General features: G+C 54.3%; 1 protein-coding gene across 1 annotated transcript; it reads left to right on the plus strand.

Annotated features, from left to right (window-relative positions):
- LOC144938274 (serine/threonine-protein kinase 17B-like) lies at positions 1–14,359 on the plus strand. Its single transcript, XM_078866140.1, has 8 exons — positions 1–307; positions 2,056–2,411; positions 4,128–4,340; positions 8,374–8,521; positions 8,717–8,843; positions 9,462–9,510; positions 9,913–10,092; positions 10,666–14,359. Exons 2-8 carry the CDS (start codon positions 2,299–2,301, stop codon positions 11,000–11,002), a joined length of 1,167 nt encoding a protein of 388 aa, XP_078722266.1. The 5' UTR covers positions 1–307; positions 2,056–2,298; the 3' UTR covers positions 11,003–14,359.
- The last annotated feature ends 1,865 nt before the right edge of the window (positions 14,360–16,224 follow it).

Here is a 16,224-nt window from a genome sequence, read left to right on the forward strand (position 1 = left end):
TTGAAGCCGCGCGGCTCCGCGGCCGCCGCCGCTCTCCGCTCCTCTTTGTCGCCCGCCCGCTCGCCCGCCCGCTCGCTCCCTGCGGCAGCTGTGCGCCCGTGGCGTTGACTGCTACGGCGCGGGGCGGTGACGAGTCGGACTGTGGCGCAGCTCGAGCCGTGTGCGCTGCCCGTGGCAGTCTCCCTGCGACACACTCCGAGCCGTGGACTTCGTCTCTCTACGTGGACTTCTCTCTCCGTGGACTTCTCGCTACTTCAGGACCGTGGCAGCCTCCACCCCGTGGACGCCCGGCCCCTGCGAGCAGCAGGTCAGCAGCTGCAGTGTCGTCCACGTGCACTACAGTCACACGCGCTACAGTACCACACGCTACAGTACCACACGGACTGTATTGCTACGGGGTTGTCGCGTGTACTGTAGTACAGTACGATGCACTGCACGGCAGCGCACGTGGCGGCTCGCAGCGCGACCATGACAACATTCTAATGTCGATATCCACTGCTGGATGAGTGGCCTTGTGCGACATGGTGGTTGGGTGACCATACTTCACCACGCGGGTTGGGAAGGGAGGGGGGGGGCGTGTTCGTGGTGAGCTCAGCACTCGCCACTGACGGTGGCCGTGAATCGAACTCGGGTCCGGTCGGGTTCATAGCGGAGCGGATTAACCACTGCGACCCCCCCGTGTTTATCATCTGCAGCCCTTGAAGTGTCAGTCCACTGCTGGGTCAGGGATGGGTGACTTGGCCAGAAGTTCACCACGCGGTGAACTCCACGGTGTTAGATGCGAGACGAATGGACATCGTGGTGATTGTTTATTCCACTGGCGTGTGTGTGTGTGCTGTGGTGTGTGCTGGTGTGTGTACTGTGTGTGTGTACTGTGTGTGTGCTGTGGTGTGTGTGCTGGTGTGTGTGGTGTGTGTGTGCTGGTGTGCGTGCTGGTGTGTGTGCGTGCTGTGTGTGTGCGTGCTGTGTGTGTGCGTGCTGTGTGTGTGTGTGCTGGTGTGTGTGCTGGTGTGTGTGCTGGTGTGTGTGCTGGTGTGTGTGCTGGTGTGTGTGCTGGTGTGTGTGCTGGTGTGTGTGCTGGTGTGTGTGCTGGTGTGTGTGCTGTGTGCGTGCTGGTGTGCGTGCTGGCGTGTGTGTGTGCTGTGGTGTGTGTGGTGTGTGTGTGGTGTGTGCGTGCTGGTGTGTGTGTGCTGGTGTGCGTGCTGGTGTGCGTGCTGTGGTGTGTGTGCTGGTGTGTGTGGTGTGTGCGTGCTGGTGTGTGTGGTGTGTGCGTGTGCTGTGTGTGTGTGTGTGTGCTGTGGTGTGTGCTGGTGTGTGTGCTGGTGTGTGCGTGCTGGTGTGCGTGCTGTGTGTGTGGTGTGTGTGTGTGGTGTGTGTGTGCTGCGTGTGCGGTGTGTGCGTGTGTGTGGTGTGTGTGTGTGTGCTGTGATGTGCTGTAATGTTCGATTGCCTCTCACGGCCAGGACCAGTGACGACTTTCTGAATTATTCATGGGCCTCCCATAGGTCCACTCGGCTTTAAATTGGTACCTCGTGCGGTGTGTAAACATCGCCACAAGGGAGACAAAGGCGGCCGGGCTGGGTTGCTGGCCACCCACCCTCTGGTGTGCCGTGCTACTCGTGGACAGCGCTTGCCCCAACAGTCTGTTCAGGCTACACGGGGGATCTTTGTCTTTATAGTGTACTGTACATTCAGTCTCTATGAGGACACTACTGTATACAGAACCGTCATCATCGTCACCAGTCAGTGGCGCGTTGTCCAAAGTGTCTTATCCCACAAATCTGACTTCGCCCGTTAAGTTCTCCAATAGGATGTGTGTGTGTCCACAGTTTTGCCGTTGACATAATTAATGTATTTTTTTAATGTCTCTTACCACTGTGTGTTTTTAATTATTCCAGCTCTCCTGGCCATCACCTGGTTTAATCGAATTTGATGAATTGATCCACTCATTCAGTGTTATCCACTTGCGTGTGAATCCGGGATCCTCCTGAAATGAAAGTCTCAAGGAGGAGTCGGATATTCTTGATAACGATTTGACGTTTTGTTCTTTGTCAGAGCGAACAGTCGCGTCGGGCCACCGGCATCAAGGGGCCGTTGGCACGGGACGGCCGCAACGGCGACGGCGTTGGACGGCGAGACACCTTGACCAGCCAGGCTCCTCGCCCGCTCGCCTGCTCTCTCTCCCCAAGACACCTTGACCAGCCAGGCTCCCTCGCCCGCTCGCCCCGAGACACCTTGATCAGCCTCGCTCCCTCACCCGCTCGCCCGCTCGCTCTCCCGCTCGCTCTCCCGGGAGCCATGCTCGCCCGTCGTGATGCGCCCAGCTCGGGGCTGGTGCCGGAGATGCGCACGCACATTCGCACGGAGCCCTTCTCTTCGGCGTACTCCCTCACCGGCCGGGAGCTCGGCAGGTGGGTGCTGCTCTCACCACCTCTCGTCGTGTCGGTGCTCACTTTTGAGGGTTGTGACCGTCCTGAGTATCCTGTGAATCTTCTCGGAGTCATTAAATGTCCCTGCGGTTTTTGTCAGTTGCGTAATAATATTAAACTCAAGACAAAAACATTGTCTGTGTTTCTCCCCTCAGCTGAGATTCTGCAGGTCATTCCTACAAGTTTCTGGAGCAAGTTCCTTCAAGTTTTTATATTTGAATGTCACGCAATATTATTTATTTATGGAACAGGATGGAGTGCTTTTGGAAAACTGGATTAATTCATGAAAAGAAGTATCCCAATGTGCTTCAGAAAAATAATCTTTAATTGTTACAAAGTATCCCCTATAATCAGTGGATCATAAACGTGGACACTGGCACGGAATGTCGAACAAATGTTCATTGCACTCGAGGCAGAATCTGCCTCGAGTGGACCAGGGAGCAGACACAAGTCCGAGGCGTCATATCGGTGTGCTGTTTGTTGCGAGGTTACGCGAGGCTTTTCTCAGGACTGGGCATTCGGAATGCGTGCGCACGTCTCTGGCACTTACAACTAACACGGGCACGTGATTACTGCAAGTGCCAAGGATGTGCGCCAGATTGAGTCATAACCGCAAAGGGATTCTTTTTTTATTATCGTTCTTCCTTTTTAAACTTTCCATGCCCTGGTTAATTAATAAATAGTTGTAAGCCACGCCATGGTGTGTTTAGGAGTGGCAAGCGTGGTTATCCTGAGCTCGGTGTCGGTGTGCGCATCTGCGTTGGCAAGGCTCGTCGTCGTTGTTGTTGTCGTTGTTACTCAACATCCCTGAAACTGTCCTCCCGCTGAGACTCGCGGTTGCCACACGAGCCGCTTCCTGTGCCTCCGCCACGCTCGGCTCGGCTCTGCGAACCGCTGGGGTGGCGTGGGAAAACTCGGCGTGGCTCGAACTCGCAGGAATAAGTGATGTATGTCGGTGGGGCTGCCACGGATAATTTAGGCAGGGGCCTGGGAAAGAGGCTGAGATGGACGCTGGTCCCCTCGGAGAGTTTTGGGGTGTGGGAGAACGGTGCTTCAGCAGCATGAGGTCGTGTCGCTGGTAGTCTGGGCACTGAAGCCACCATCAACGTGGGACGGTGCTTGAGATATCTCCACGACTTGTATGTCATTCCCTCCTCCAGAGTTTTGTCCTGAATTGTAACTCCTTGCAGAATCCTGACTGCTGAGAGGCGTCTTGAGGCTTCTGTGTTTATGGCTTACAGGAATGTACGTAACATTTTAGTGACTGTGTCAGCAGTGTCGTAGGAACACACGTTTACCACCATCGTCATAAACAAATGCTGCTTCATAACGTGGGATGTTAGTGTATATATACAACCCAGAGAGTTGTCTGACTATCTAAATGGATAATTTTGTGGGCAGCATCGGAGAAGGAAACGATTTGTAAAGGCCTTCACACAGCGATGATGATGAACTTCATGGGCTGTGCCCCTTCTTTATAGTCGAGAAGAGCAGAGTCATTACCCAAATACATCACTGACTCCCTTCAATTGGATTTAAATGCCTTCAAAATGCAGATAGCGTTTTTTATGTCACACGGCACAGTGTTGCTCATACAAGGCGGTGTTTGCCACCGCCGACGATGGCGGTGACGGCGGCGGTGAAGGATGTGGAGAAACGTAACGTGTGCGTCATTCGTTTCCACCGGCTGCGGTGCAGGGGGAAGTTTGCGGTGGTCCGCATGTGCGTGGAGCTGGCGACGGGGCGCCAGTTCGCTGCCAAGTTCGTGCGCAAACGTCGCAAGGGGCAGGACTGCCGGGCAGAGGGCGTGCACGAGGTGGCCGTGCTGGAGATGGCGCTCGACAGCCCCCACATCATCCGCCTGCACGACGTCTACGAGACGCCCGCCGACATCGTCATCGTGCTCGAGTAGTAGGCAACGCACCGCGGCCCCCCACATGCCCCCCCTCGCACGGCCCCCCCCCCCGCATTCCCCCCCATGCACGGCCCCCCTCCCCGTACGGCCCCTGCACGCATTCCCCTCCAACCCCCCGAGTTAATATCGATAATGAAAGCAGCGGTGAAAACATCACCAACACACCAACAAAAACTACGACAAGTGGATGAGAATCATCCAGCGTGATGATGGTGATGATGATGGTGATGATGATGGTGGTGATGGTGGTGGTGATGGTGGTGATGATGATGGTGATGATGATGGTGGTGATGGTGGTGATGATGGCTACAACGACCCACCAAAGACCAAAGCGAGGGTGATTGACGAGGGTGACCGGCGAGGGTGGTGAGGGTGAGGGTGAGTGACAAGGGTGGCGAGGGTGACTGAACGAGTTTGGATCAAGACGCAGCCTCTGATAATTCATTAACGTGAAGTTTTTACACTGAACATGACTTACGTGTAGATTGGCAATAGCCACGTCTGTAAACACATTGGACTTTGCTGGATTGCCCTCCGCTGCTCACAAAGAAGCACATGACCACAGGCACCTATCACAACCGAGGCGTGCTTGGCGGTCGCCCATTCGGCCGTTGTCCCCGATCAACACTGCTTGGCTTCCTAAAACTGATGAAATCTGCCTTAATTTCTCTTGGTGATTGTGTCCTGGACGCACAGTGCACCGCTGGGGACTTATTTTGCGAATAATTATTGTTTATGTAATTATTAATTGTTTCCTACGGGGAGCTCTTATCTCCATCGTCACGTGTGGCCCCGCGTTGGGAAACGGCCGACTCTACGCCGGGGCGTGTGGCCGTGGAAAAACATCGCGGCTGCAGCCAAACTAGCGGCTTGCCACTTCCGTTCACAGTGCACACGCTCAGCTGATATGAGAACATTTAACCAAAGTCTGAAATCCAAACGTCGTGTGTGAGTGTGCCGAGTATGAATGTGTGTGTCTACGCAATGACGCACAGAGTGGACCCTGTCACCAATTGACTCGGAATTATCTCTCAAGATAGTGCACAGTTTCTCTTTATATACATTTTAAAACATGAACTTAGTTAAAATGTAGTTGTGCTTGGGCAACCATCACGCAATGTTGTCATAGGTCGCTGTGGGGCTACTCTGTCGGCAGCAGAGGGCATTGAAGCAAAATACATTGTTGTGCTGCACTTCTATGCCCCAACCTCTGCTCCCCACCTTCCCCAGCCCGCAGTGACCAGCGTGGTGTTCAGTGCAGTGTGGGGAGGCTCTAATCCAGCAGCGCAGTGACACCGAGAGCACTGGTCGCGTGGTAGTGCACTGGTTGGTGAGCTGACTGCCGATAATCCTGGTCGCCGTGGTTCCATTGCTGGTCTTGATCCACAATGCTGGCGGAAATTGGTTTGTGAAGCTGTCTTGGGCCAGCCCTGGGCACGAGCGCCGTGTGCGGTGCTGGAGGCCGATGTGGCTGCACGCGCGCCACGCTCACCCCGCCTCCACCTGCCCACGTGTCAGGCGGCAGGATTTGGCCAAATATCCGCTATGGAGGCTCGGCACGCCTCTTCTCAGTGAATACACCAAAGCCAAATTGTCTCCCTGCTCAATAGAGCGCGGAGAGGTTCTCTGCTGTGATATCAACACTGAACTCGTCATGCAAATTCCGCATTCCCGTCGTTGGGTCCAGTTCAGTCTCTCCATAGGGCAACCAATGTTCCCACAAAGTATGACAAACAAAAGCCCAAACATTCGTGAACAACACTGCCCTACAGGGAAAAATGTAAATATAGAATCGGTGGTGTTGCTCTTGCGATTGCAAGTCCGTTGCTCTAACCACCTAGCCGGGTGTTCACGAGAGTATCGGCACCCCGGCGTGTCTGACAAGATCGAGGTGTCGTCATGGGCCACGGCCGTCGGCACCACCACGCCTCGCCGGCGCTTTCTGCCCCCCCGCCGCCAGATCCCGCAGCTGCTGAAGGGACGTAGTCTGTGTCTGGCGCTGCCCTTGACGCGTAGAGGAGATGCCCCCAGCTGCAGCGAGGCTCGCGTCTCCACGGGCTTCGTGCCGTGTGCGGGACACGCGTGAAGAATACTAATTAGTCTGCGTTCTCCGCAGAGGACGAGGCGCCCTCTTAGTTGGGCGCGCCACGGGGACGCCCTTCGCAAACCCAACGTCAGCACGGCCCCCATTGTAGAAATAACCAAATTAGCGCGTACACCACTGAGGCAACAGAAATAACTGAAACAAATGTAATGAACTAAACAAGAACAATCTGTACTTTCGTGGAGGAGCTGTTTCCCGGTTGTGCTCCCTGTGAGTGTTTGCGGTTGAAGGCAAGTTGGGCTGCCAGACTGTTCAGTGTCTCCACTTACAATAATAACAACAATACTAATGATAAATCAATGAGAGTTGTCTGTCAGCCATTGGCTTTCTAGACCAATATCAAGATGCATTTGTTTTGGCAAGTAAACTCTCGAGCGGTTTGGACTACCTGGGTAAAACAAATGTTGCTGGATCACCAGATCTTATTGGCAACGGCACTCGATAGGAATTATGGGATCCCGTTGCAACCGACGGCACCCTGAGTTTGTGTCGGACCCTCTAGGATTCGTATTTTTAAATAAAGCTCTTGGACGGCGTTGGAATGTCCTGCCTTGGCTGAATTTACGGCCGGCGGAAAGGCCACGCCGCGGTGCCATCATCACCGTAATCACGGCCGGGAGGGCGGCCGCTTGGCGCACGCTTACGCGCGCTCCGCGTGACTCATAACGAGCTGCGCCGCTGCTCGATGACCCCGCGCCGCCCGTCCCCACGCCGCGCGGTGACGACAATTGCCGCACGAGCGCCGCCCGGGTCTCGCAGCATCTCCCCTCGCTCGCAGGCCCGGCGAGCGCCGGCCCTGATTTAGAATGCCGCATCGACCGCCGGCCGCTGTGGCGCCGCCGTTTCCATGGGAGAAAATTCCTCCTGGAAAAATGTCGATTGATTATTGGGGTCGGCGTGCGGACGGAATTCCCCGAGGTCCGGCCCGGTGCTTACAGACGAGCGACGCGTGATTGATGAGCACGGCGGAGCGGAGGGATCTCCACCAGGGTGTTGGGCCGACGGTGCTGACGGTCGAAGTCTTGTTTGTTAACGCCTCCTTGGTGGGGCTGTCCTTGGTGGGGCTGTCCTTGGTGGGGCTGTCCTTGGTGGGGCTGTTCTTGGTGGGGCTGTCCGATCCGAGTGGTGCACCAGGCGGTCCGTGTGAGCTGCGCGCTCACTCCCTCCGCCTCGCTGCAGCTTCCGCCACCCCCCAACTCCCTTTCTGATATTCGTGAAAGTATATCAATGGAACAAATGTAGCCATATATTACACGCATATAATTACATGGATATACATTTAACACCGTTTCTGTATTTATATATATTAAAATTAACAAAACAATTTTTTATTTCATTGGTTAAATTCCTGCACAGTACCTGCAAGGTACATAAAACATTCACGAATTCAAAATTGGAATGCTTAGGAAGTTATGAAAATCATAATTAAATGATAATGACACTAAATCATAATGAATCTAGGACCCCGGCTCTGCGTTTGAAGAAAGACCTCTCGCGACCAGCCTGGCCTATCACCCCGTACCCATCCTAATGTACCCGACGGCTCGGAGATGCCTTCTTCCAGCAGTGGAAGGTTCACGGCTAACCCTTGGTGTGTATGTGTGTGTGGTGCTGCGTTGCGGTAGTGCACCAGTTAGCACGCTGCGCGACGAACCTGACGACCCGGGTTCGATTCCCGCTCACGGTCAGCACGACGATTATCTGAATCGGTCTTAGGCCTCCCCTAGGTCGATTCGGCCTCAAATGAGTACCTTGTGTGGCATGTAAACCTCGCCACTAGGGAGACAAAGGCGGCCGGGCGTGGTGCTGGCCACCCACCCCCTCGCGTTCCGTTCAGGCCTTCTTCGGCGCTCGCTAACAGCACTTGCTCCAACAGTCTGTTAAGGCTACACGGGGGGGGGAACTTTTGTCTTTGTGTGGTGCAGCGCGGCAGGTGGGGAGATCTTCCAGCAGTGCGTGGCGGAGGAGGGCGACGGCGCCTTCACGGAGAGCGACGTGGTGCGGCTCATGCGCCAAGTGCTGGATGGCATCGCCTTCCTGCACCGCCACAATGTGGTGCACCTTGACCTCAAGGTGCCTCACCCACACCTGTGTCTGTCTACACCTGTGTTTGTGTTTGTCCACACCTGTGTTTATGTCTATCTACGTGTCCGTATCGATCCGTAGCTGTCCACACCAGTCCAAACCTTACCCACATCTGCCCACGCATCCCTATCTACGCACGCCCACCGACCTGCTTCTCCGCCGCCCCATGTGCCCCCCTCTCAGCCGCAGAACATCTTGCTGACGAGCGCGGAACCCCTGGGCGACATCCGCATCGTGGACCTGGGGCTGTCTCGGCGCGTGAGCAGCGCGGCGGAGCTGCGGGAGATCATGGGGACCCCCGAGTACGTGGGTGAGTCTCCACCGGTGGCGCCGCCGCCGCTGCCGGCCGACGCTGGGCGACACGAACGGCCGGCGTCTGGTCACGTGGAGAGAAGGAGCGTGAAGGACGGCGGTGTGGCGTGGTGGATCGCTCGTGTCGCCCGGCACCGGCGATTGCGTACGTGTCTTTGGACAATACATGTCTACGTGCGAGTGCGTCCCCCGTACCTTCGGCCGCGTCGAGGCCAGTCGACCCAGGAGATGAACTAGGCGAGGCACAGGGTCCCCGTCCGTGACGGTAGAAGATGCTCGGCTGTTTGGGGTTCACGACGCCGACCGCCGCTGTGGGACGAAGAGTGGGCCGGACGTCTGTGGAGGCCGTGCAAGGAGATGTCGACGTCGTTGAAAATTACCCTCGGCCGATACCGCCGGGTTCTAGCACCGGCTGCTCCACCACAGCGTCTCCGATAGTCCCGGCATCACCACCAGCGTCGCCTCTTGTTCCAGCATAACCACTCGCACCGCCCCAACAGCACCACTGTGAATTGTTCATGACACGTGAACTTGTTGTGTCGGTGGACCTTCTGACTCTCTCCAAGTAAAGGAACCAAGCGATTGATGGACAATGCTGTGCTTTTCTCTTTGGCAGCCCCAGAAATTCTCAACTATGACCCCATAACGACCGCGACAGACATGTGGTAAGTTGTCGTTGCTGCGTTACTCCAGAATTAAACCAAATTTTAACAACAGAGTCAAATAACAAGTCAAACTGTACGATGTAAAGTAAGTACTCCATGACATTACTTGACGTAATTTAATTATCTCCCTGCCTAATTGGAAATTAGACAATGCTCAAATCCATTGGTGGTCTTCAGCCAGGAGTCTAAGTTCCACATTCCTATGGTAGAGCCCAGTCTCTCCTGAAGACCACCATTATTCACTTCCTGCAAAGCGGGACTCATTTTGTCTGGTCGTAGCGATGACGGGCTAAGTTTACTTCAAACAGGAAATGTGAACTTCCGATCGCAACCAGGCGTCCAGTCGCACCACCGTTATTGTTTCACGAGCAAGTGATGGCTTGTTATCATCCCTCTTGTCAGGAGCATGGGCGTGCTGGCGTACGTGATGCTGACGGGCGAGTCCCCCTTCCTGGGAGGGGACAATCAGGAGACCTTCCTGAACGTGTCCCAGGTGGCCGTGAGTTACGACGAGGAGACCTTCCAGGGGAAGTCTCCCCGCGCCCGGCATTTCATCCAGAGCCTGCTTCTCAAGGATCCACGGTGAGGCCTCTCCCCGCCCTCCCGCGGCCGTCGCTGTGACCTCTTTCCCACGTGCGCGGAGACGCCGCAGACGACTTGCGACTCGGTGAAGTTTCCGAGCTGTGCAGCGTAATCCTGGTGAACCGTAGCGGACGCAGGAAAGGGAGCACCGTTTGCCTGGACGCGCGGCTCCGTTCGTTCCGCACGAGATAAACGGCAACAGGAACTACGGCGCGGCCCCCATGCGCTGCGTCTCGTCGCTGTTGCCGCACCCTGTGTCGGCTGCGCTCCGTGCGGTCGTGCTGTCGGAGGCTGCAGGGGCTACGTTGTCGGCAGAGGGCGGTGCGGCAAAATTCGCCGTGTGTACCGTGCTACACACCAACGTGCTACACACCAACGTGCTACGCACCAACGTGCGTGCGATCCGCTTTCACCATCCCGGACTTCCCAGCGTGGTGAAGTATGGGCAAGTAGCCCCCGCGACCCACGCGGCGTGGGCAGCCGCTGACCCGGCAGTGGAGTGACGGCGGGCCGTACGCATGGAGGTATTTGCGGAGTTCTTTTACGTCACCTTCGACGCATTTGTGGTTGTAGGTGTCGTGCCACCGCCGAGGACTGCCTGCGCCACCCGTGGCTCCGTGACTGGGAGCCCGTGCCAGAGCCGATCTCGGAAGCAGCAGAGCGGGACCCCGTGGACTCCTCGCCACACCAAGCGCCGCCGCCGCCACCGCCGCCGCCGCAACAGCAGCAGCAGCATCTGCAACAACAACTGGGGTCGGGAGGTATCGACTCGAGGCCGGTGGGGCACCGGGTGCCCCAGCCGGAGGACAAGGAGAACGTTCCCGCGGGGCGGCAGACCTCCAAGCGGTGCAAACTGGATGGCACGTGTGGGGGCAGCGCGCCGGACGCGCCAAAGGAGTTTGTGATGTGAATATACGCCTGGGCACAAACAAGCGGACAGAAAATACAAACTCGCTGTTGTTGAAGAAGGTATGCAAGCAATTTGAAAAAATATATATACGTAATTGTTTCTCATTGGCAGCGGCCCTTAGGCTGTTTATAGGAACGCTGTAAATCATCTGGAGGAATTCAGGCTCTCGAGTGAATCGATGGTAAATTCTAACGGGTTCCACTCCAAAGCAGCGTCCCGCCGCACGGCAGGCGCTGCCGGTCACAGGGATCCACGCGGGGTTGCTGCGAGAGTTGCAAGCGAGAGAGGCACTCGCGTGTGGCAGCCTGTGAGCAAAGTGACTCGAGGTGAGGCTGTGTTGTCGATCCATGCCCCGCCCGTGGGGAAGGGTGCGATTGGCTCTGCTTGTGCCCAGCGCACAAAGTAACGTCGTGCGATGATCGAGCACGGTGATTATTTGGGGGCACAGCCTTCGCCACTCGAGACTGCCACTTTAAGGATCGCCACTCCCATAGTCATTGTAGATCCGCCCCAACTCATCGCTGTCATCTGGTCGGTTGGATTTTACTCTAGCCAGGTGAGCGGCGCTGGGGCGGTGACGTGGCTCAATGGGAGCGTATTCACGGTGTGATACGCGCCGTCTGCTTCACAGCGGACGTTAAAGATCCTGTGACGTCATTCGAAAAAGACTCGGCCATCGTGCGCCGGCATCATTGTCAAAATGTACCGAATTCATTTAATTTGGAAAGTAATTGTTGCCCATTACTGCAAAAAACGTAGCAAGACACTTCTGAAAAATTCGTTAAACCCATTGAGCTTTTCCAGGGCATGCTCATATCATATTTATATTAACAGGAGTACAGTTGTAACACCTATATGCGACAGCTTCTCAAGCCTCTGTACATTCGGGTTTTTTAATATTCAGAAGCAGTGAATCATCGGGTGACAGGTCTCTTAACGTGGTGGTATGTGGATGTCACGTAAATCCAAATTATTTTGTAAAAGAGGGTGAGGATGAGATATCAATAATGAGGCCACTTGGGCCTGGTCATTCTGAGCCTGTGCTTAATGTCCACACGGCCCTTGGGAAGGAACCACTATCGCACACAGGCGGTGCATGACAAGTAGCCATGGAGTTACCTGATTGCCAAGCCATAGTATTACTCTTGGAGCTCTTGGCCTTGCTTTCAGCAAAGCAGACAATGCTGCAGCCCGCTCACGTTTGTGCACGGCCACAGGTTACAGAATTCCCGTACGAGTCACGGCGGATCGAAGTTGTCGCCTGACATCCATGAGCTCTGTGCGCGCTGTGGCTCGAAAAACGCGGAGACCAGACATATGAAAGCCAATGGAAAATGGTCATTGCATCCTGGGTGTCAGTGCCAGGATAATCGAGTTCAGTGCCACCAGCATGGATGCTGCCGTGACGTGGCGGTGAGCACACTGGGGGGGCGCTGGTTCCATCTCCAGGTGCGCGAGTTGAAAGCGGGCTTTGTTAAATCCCCCTTCCTCTGTCCACTCAGCCGTATTAACGGGTACAACCACACCGAGTCGATCGGCAGGTTTGTGTGTGATGTGTATACTCCCACTTATTCCAAGCTATTGGGCCAGTGTGTGGTAGAGTAGGCCAAACACCCACTTATTGGAGCTCCCTCCAGTCCTCTGGAGTGGAGGACCTTGCACCTGCAACGGCATGAGCGGGCAATGCAGGGCTGCACCATTACCTTTCACCACCAGCATAATTTGAATTTAGATATTTTCTTTTTGCACAGGAACTTTTTGCCAAAGTAAACGGCAGGGGCGAAGGGAAATGACACTGGTGTCTACAATTTCCATGCCATTCGAAAAACGCAAATGTTTTTTTATTGAAAATACAACGGCCGCGTTTGAGCACGGTAGATGCGCCGGGAGGCGTCCTGGCCACGCCGCTCGTGCTGTCGGGTCCCCGCGCGCCTGCGTCACGCTCCGTCTCTTAGTAACACGTCCCCTCCTTCATGCTCGAATTCACAGTGTTGCAAAAAATAGCCAAGCGTTCCGTGAGTACATGCAAGTCATTTAATTGCTATTTAATGTTTAATGTTCGATAAAATATGCAAGAAAATACTGTCGTAAATGTCTTCCGATGTTTTAATAAGTCGTGCCGTGGTCGTTGATGTTCTCGAGTGCCGCTTGTTTTATGTGTACGAATGCGCGAGGACGTGCGGGTTAATCCGTTGCGTGCCCATTCCAGAAACACTTCATTTGCATTCTCTGCAACGGTGCCTCTTATGCTCAGACGATTTGCACGAACCGTGATATAAAATAGTCTGCTTACAGGAACAAATTACTTGCGGAGGTGGCACTCTGTGTGTTTTTATCTGCGTTCATTAACGTGGCAAGGTCTCGTTGCAGGGTAGCTAAAGTGATTCACGTTTAGCGTTGTGCCAGGCAGAGGGGCTGGTGCGTCAGAGCAGGTGCTTTCTTCACGATTGGTGCTCATGGAAATGTGGACGGGCTCGGCAGTTATTGTTGGGCTGGGCAGATATTTTTTTTACATTCCAAAACAACTGATTTTATTCGTGGAATAGCAAGGGATTTTCAAAGGTTTTCTATGGACAATTGGGAGAGAATTCATACTGGACCCAGCGAGACATCTCTCTCTTTGTGTTTCCCTACCTTTAGAGGCTGGATCCTCATTTACGGGTCCTACCTGCATTGGATTTTCCCAGGATTGTCTTCTTTTTTTGACGGCTGTTGCTGTCTTGGGAAATCTAGAAGTCTTCCTGGGATATTGAAAGCCCCGTTTGTTGTAGCTTGTCTAATAACGCACCCCTCGACAATGCATTTATACTTACACCTGGTTTCCTCCTCAGCAGGTATCCTTTACATGATATTTCCCCGTTTTTGTGTTTCTAGTGGCAACCCCATACCCCCTGGCTTGTTTGCAGTTTACAGGGGGAATTATTGTATTCTGATGCAGATACAGAGAGAGAGTCCATTCATTGTGGCAGAGCAGCCCAGAATCTCGGTGCTGCTGGCTTGGTGAACCAATACGGGTCTTCGGAAGCAAGAAAGACCGCCACCCAAAAGCTTCGAGGCCAGGATCTCAGCAGGCCTGGTGTTAACCTTTGACCTGTGCCTAAGCCAAGAGTGGCGCCTCTGCAGTTGAGCAGAATATTTTTTATTTGAAAGCGATGTGCATTAATCGTATGTTTTAATAAACATTTGTGATTTTTTCAACAGAACCAAAAATAGGAATCACCTGTAACTTATAAAGGTATCCAAATATATATAAATATTGTCACAAACACACACGGATTTGTGGATGTTGCTCCGCCGTGGTGGGTGTCCTCGTCTTTTAATCTTTTGGACGTTTCCACAATAAAAGAGCACGCATGCCATCGTCTCCGCTCGGCCTTCATTCACATTCCCCGCTCTCTTGGCACGGAGAAGGGGGGGGGGGCACTGGCTTGAAGTCCGTGCTCCTAATCGTGCCGGTAAAGTATCATTGTTGCTGGCATCACGTTTTACTTCGCCCTCAGGGTTCAGCATCGACGTGGGGTCGACGTATTGGGAGGACAGACTGAACGTGCGTATCGATTGGCCGATTGATTTCTGCAGGTCCCAGCCACCGGCACAGAGCGAGGCACAGCGATAACCCCAGCGGGACGGAGGTGTGGACATGGCTACAGGGGGGTGCTCGTTAACTGTCGTCCGGACACGTGGTGCCTACAAGAGCTGAGAGGGGGAGGGGGTAACGACATCACGTTGCCATTATGACCACCCCGTGGGTCCAGTGTGGGCCCTGCGGCTTGGGTTTCCTCTATTCGTGTGGGGGGAGTTGATCAGCAGCGTTTCCGTGTCCGTGTGGAGGTTGGCGATAGATCGATACAGAAGCAGCCTCATGGTAAATCTAAGAGTTTTAAATATAAAACCAACGAGTATAAATCTAAGAATGGCTGCTGTCAGCATCCCGCAACCCCCAGTGGGGTTGAGCGCGAGCTCTCCAAGCCCTCGCGGTGAACCTGCGCAGTGGCAGCCGGCCTCACGAGCACTTGACCCAAGGACCTTCCGCTACAGATTGACCCCACGCACACAACGGGGCTGTGTGTGGATCTACGTCGGAGCATCGCGCGGTCATGCCGCCGCCGCCTCCTGTCCAGATGGACGATGAACCATCAGCTCGCATTGCGACTGCGGCCCACCAACTCGAGCCGTGGGCCACAGCGTGACAACAACAGCAACAGCAGCAGCACGTGAGACTCACCAGACGAGTCGTGAATCCACCCACGGGCTCACTCGCCAACCTCACGCCATGAGCATGTAGACACTGGTGATCAACTCCCCGCCATGTAAGGGAAGTCGTGCACTTCGTATTTTGGTCTCCATGAACACGTTGTGTTGTGTGCTAGGAAGAAGGTACATAGCCCCAAACGTTACCGAGTATATATGTGTTCTGTTGTTGATTGTGCTTGTGCACAACTGCCAACAGCAACACCACCAAATAATCTGCTTTATATGAGACTAGATCTCTGGTAAAGTGTGGGTCTCTATGTGAGTCTGTGGATCTCTGTGCGAGTCTGTGGATCTCTATGCGAGTCTGTGGGAGTCTGTGGGTCTCTGTGAGTCTGTGGATCTCTGTGTGAGTCTGTGGATCTCTGGGAGTCTGTGGATCTCTATGTGAGTCTGTGGATCTCTGTGGGAGTCTGTGGATCTCTGTGTGAGTCTGTGGATCTCTGTGTGAGTCTGTGGATCTCTGTGTGAGTCTGTGGATCTCTGTGTGAGTCTGTGGATCTCTGTGTGAGTCTGTGGATCTCTATGTGAGTCTGTGGATCTCTGTGTGAGTCTGGATCTCTGTGTGAGTCTGTGGATCTCTGTGTGAGTCTGTGGATCTATGGGAGTCTGTGGATCTCTATGTGAGTCTGTGGATCTCTGTGCGAGTCTGTGGATCTCTATGTGAGTCTATGGGAGTCTGTGGATCTCTATGTGAGTCTGTGGATCTCTATGCGAGTCTGTGGATCTCTGTGTGAGTCTGTGGGTCTCTATGTGAGTCTGTGGGTCTCTGTGTGAGTCTGTGGATCTCTGTGTGAGTCTGTGGATCTCTGTGTGAGTCTGTGGGTCTCTATGGGAGTATGTAGCTCTCTGTGTGAGTCTGTGGGTCTCTATGTGAGTCTGTGGGTCTCTGTGTGAGTCTGTGGATCTCTGTGTGAGTCTGTGGATCTCTGTGTGAGTCTGTGGATCTCTCTGTGAGTCTGTGGATCTCT

This window comes from Lampetra fluviatilis, chromosome 21 (genome assembly GCF_964198595.1).
Source record: "Lampetra fluviatilis chromosome 21, kcLamFluv1.1, whole genome shotgun sequence".
Lineage (NCBI taxonomy): Eukaryota > Metazoa > Chordata > Hyperoartia > Petromyzontiformes > Petromyzontidae > Lampetra > Lampetra fluviatilis.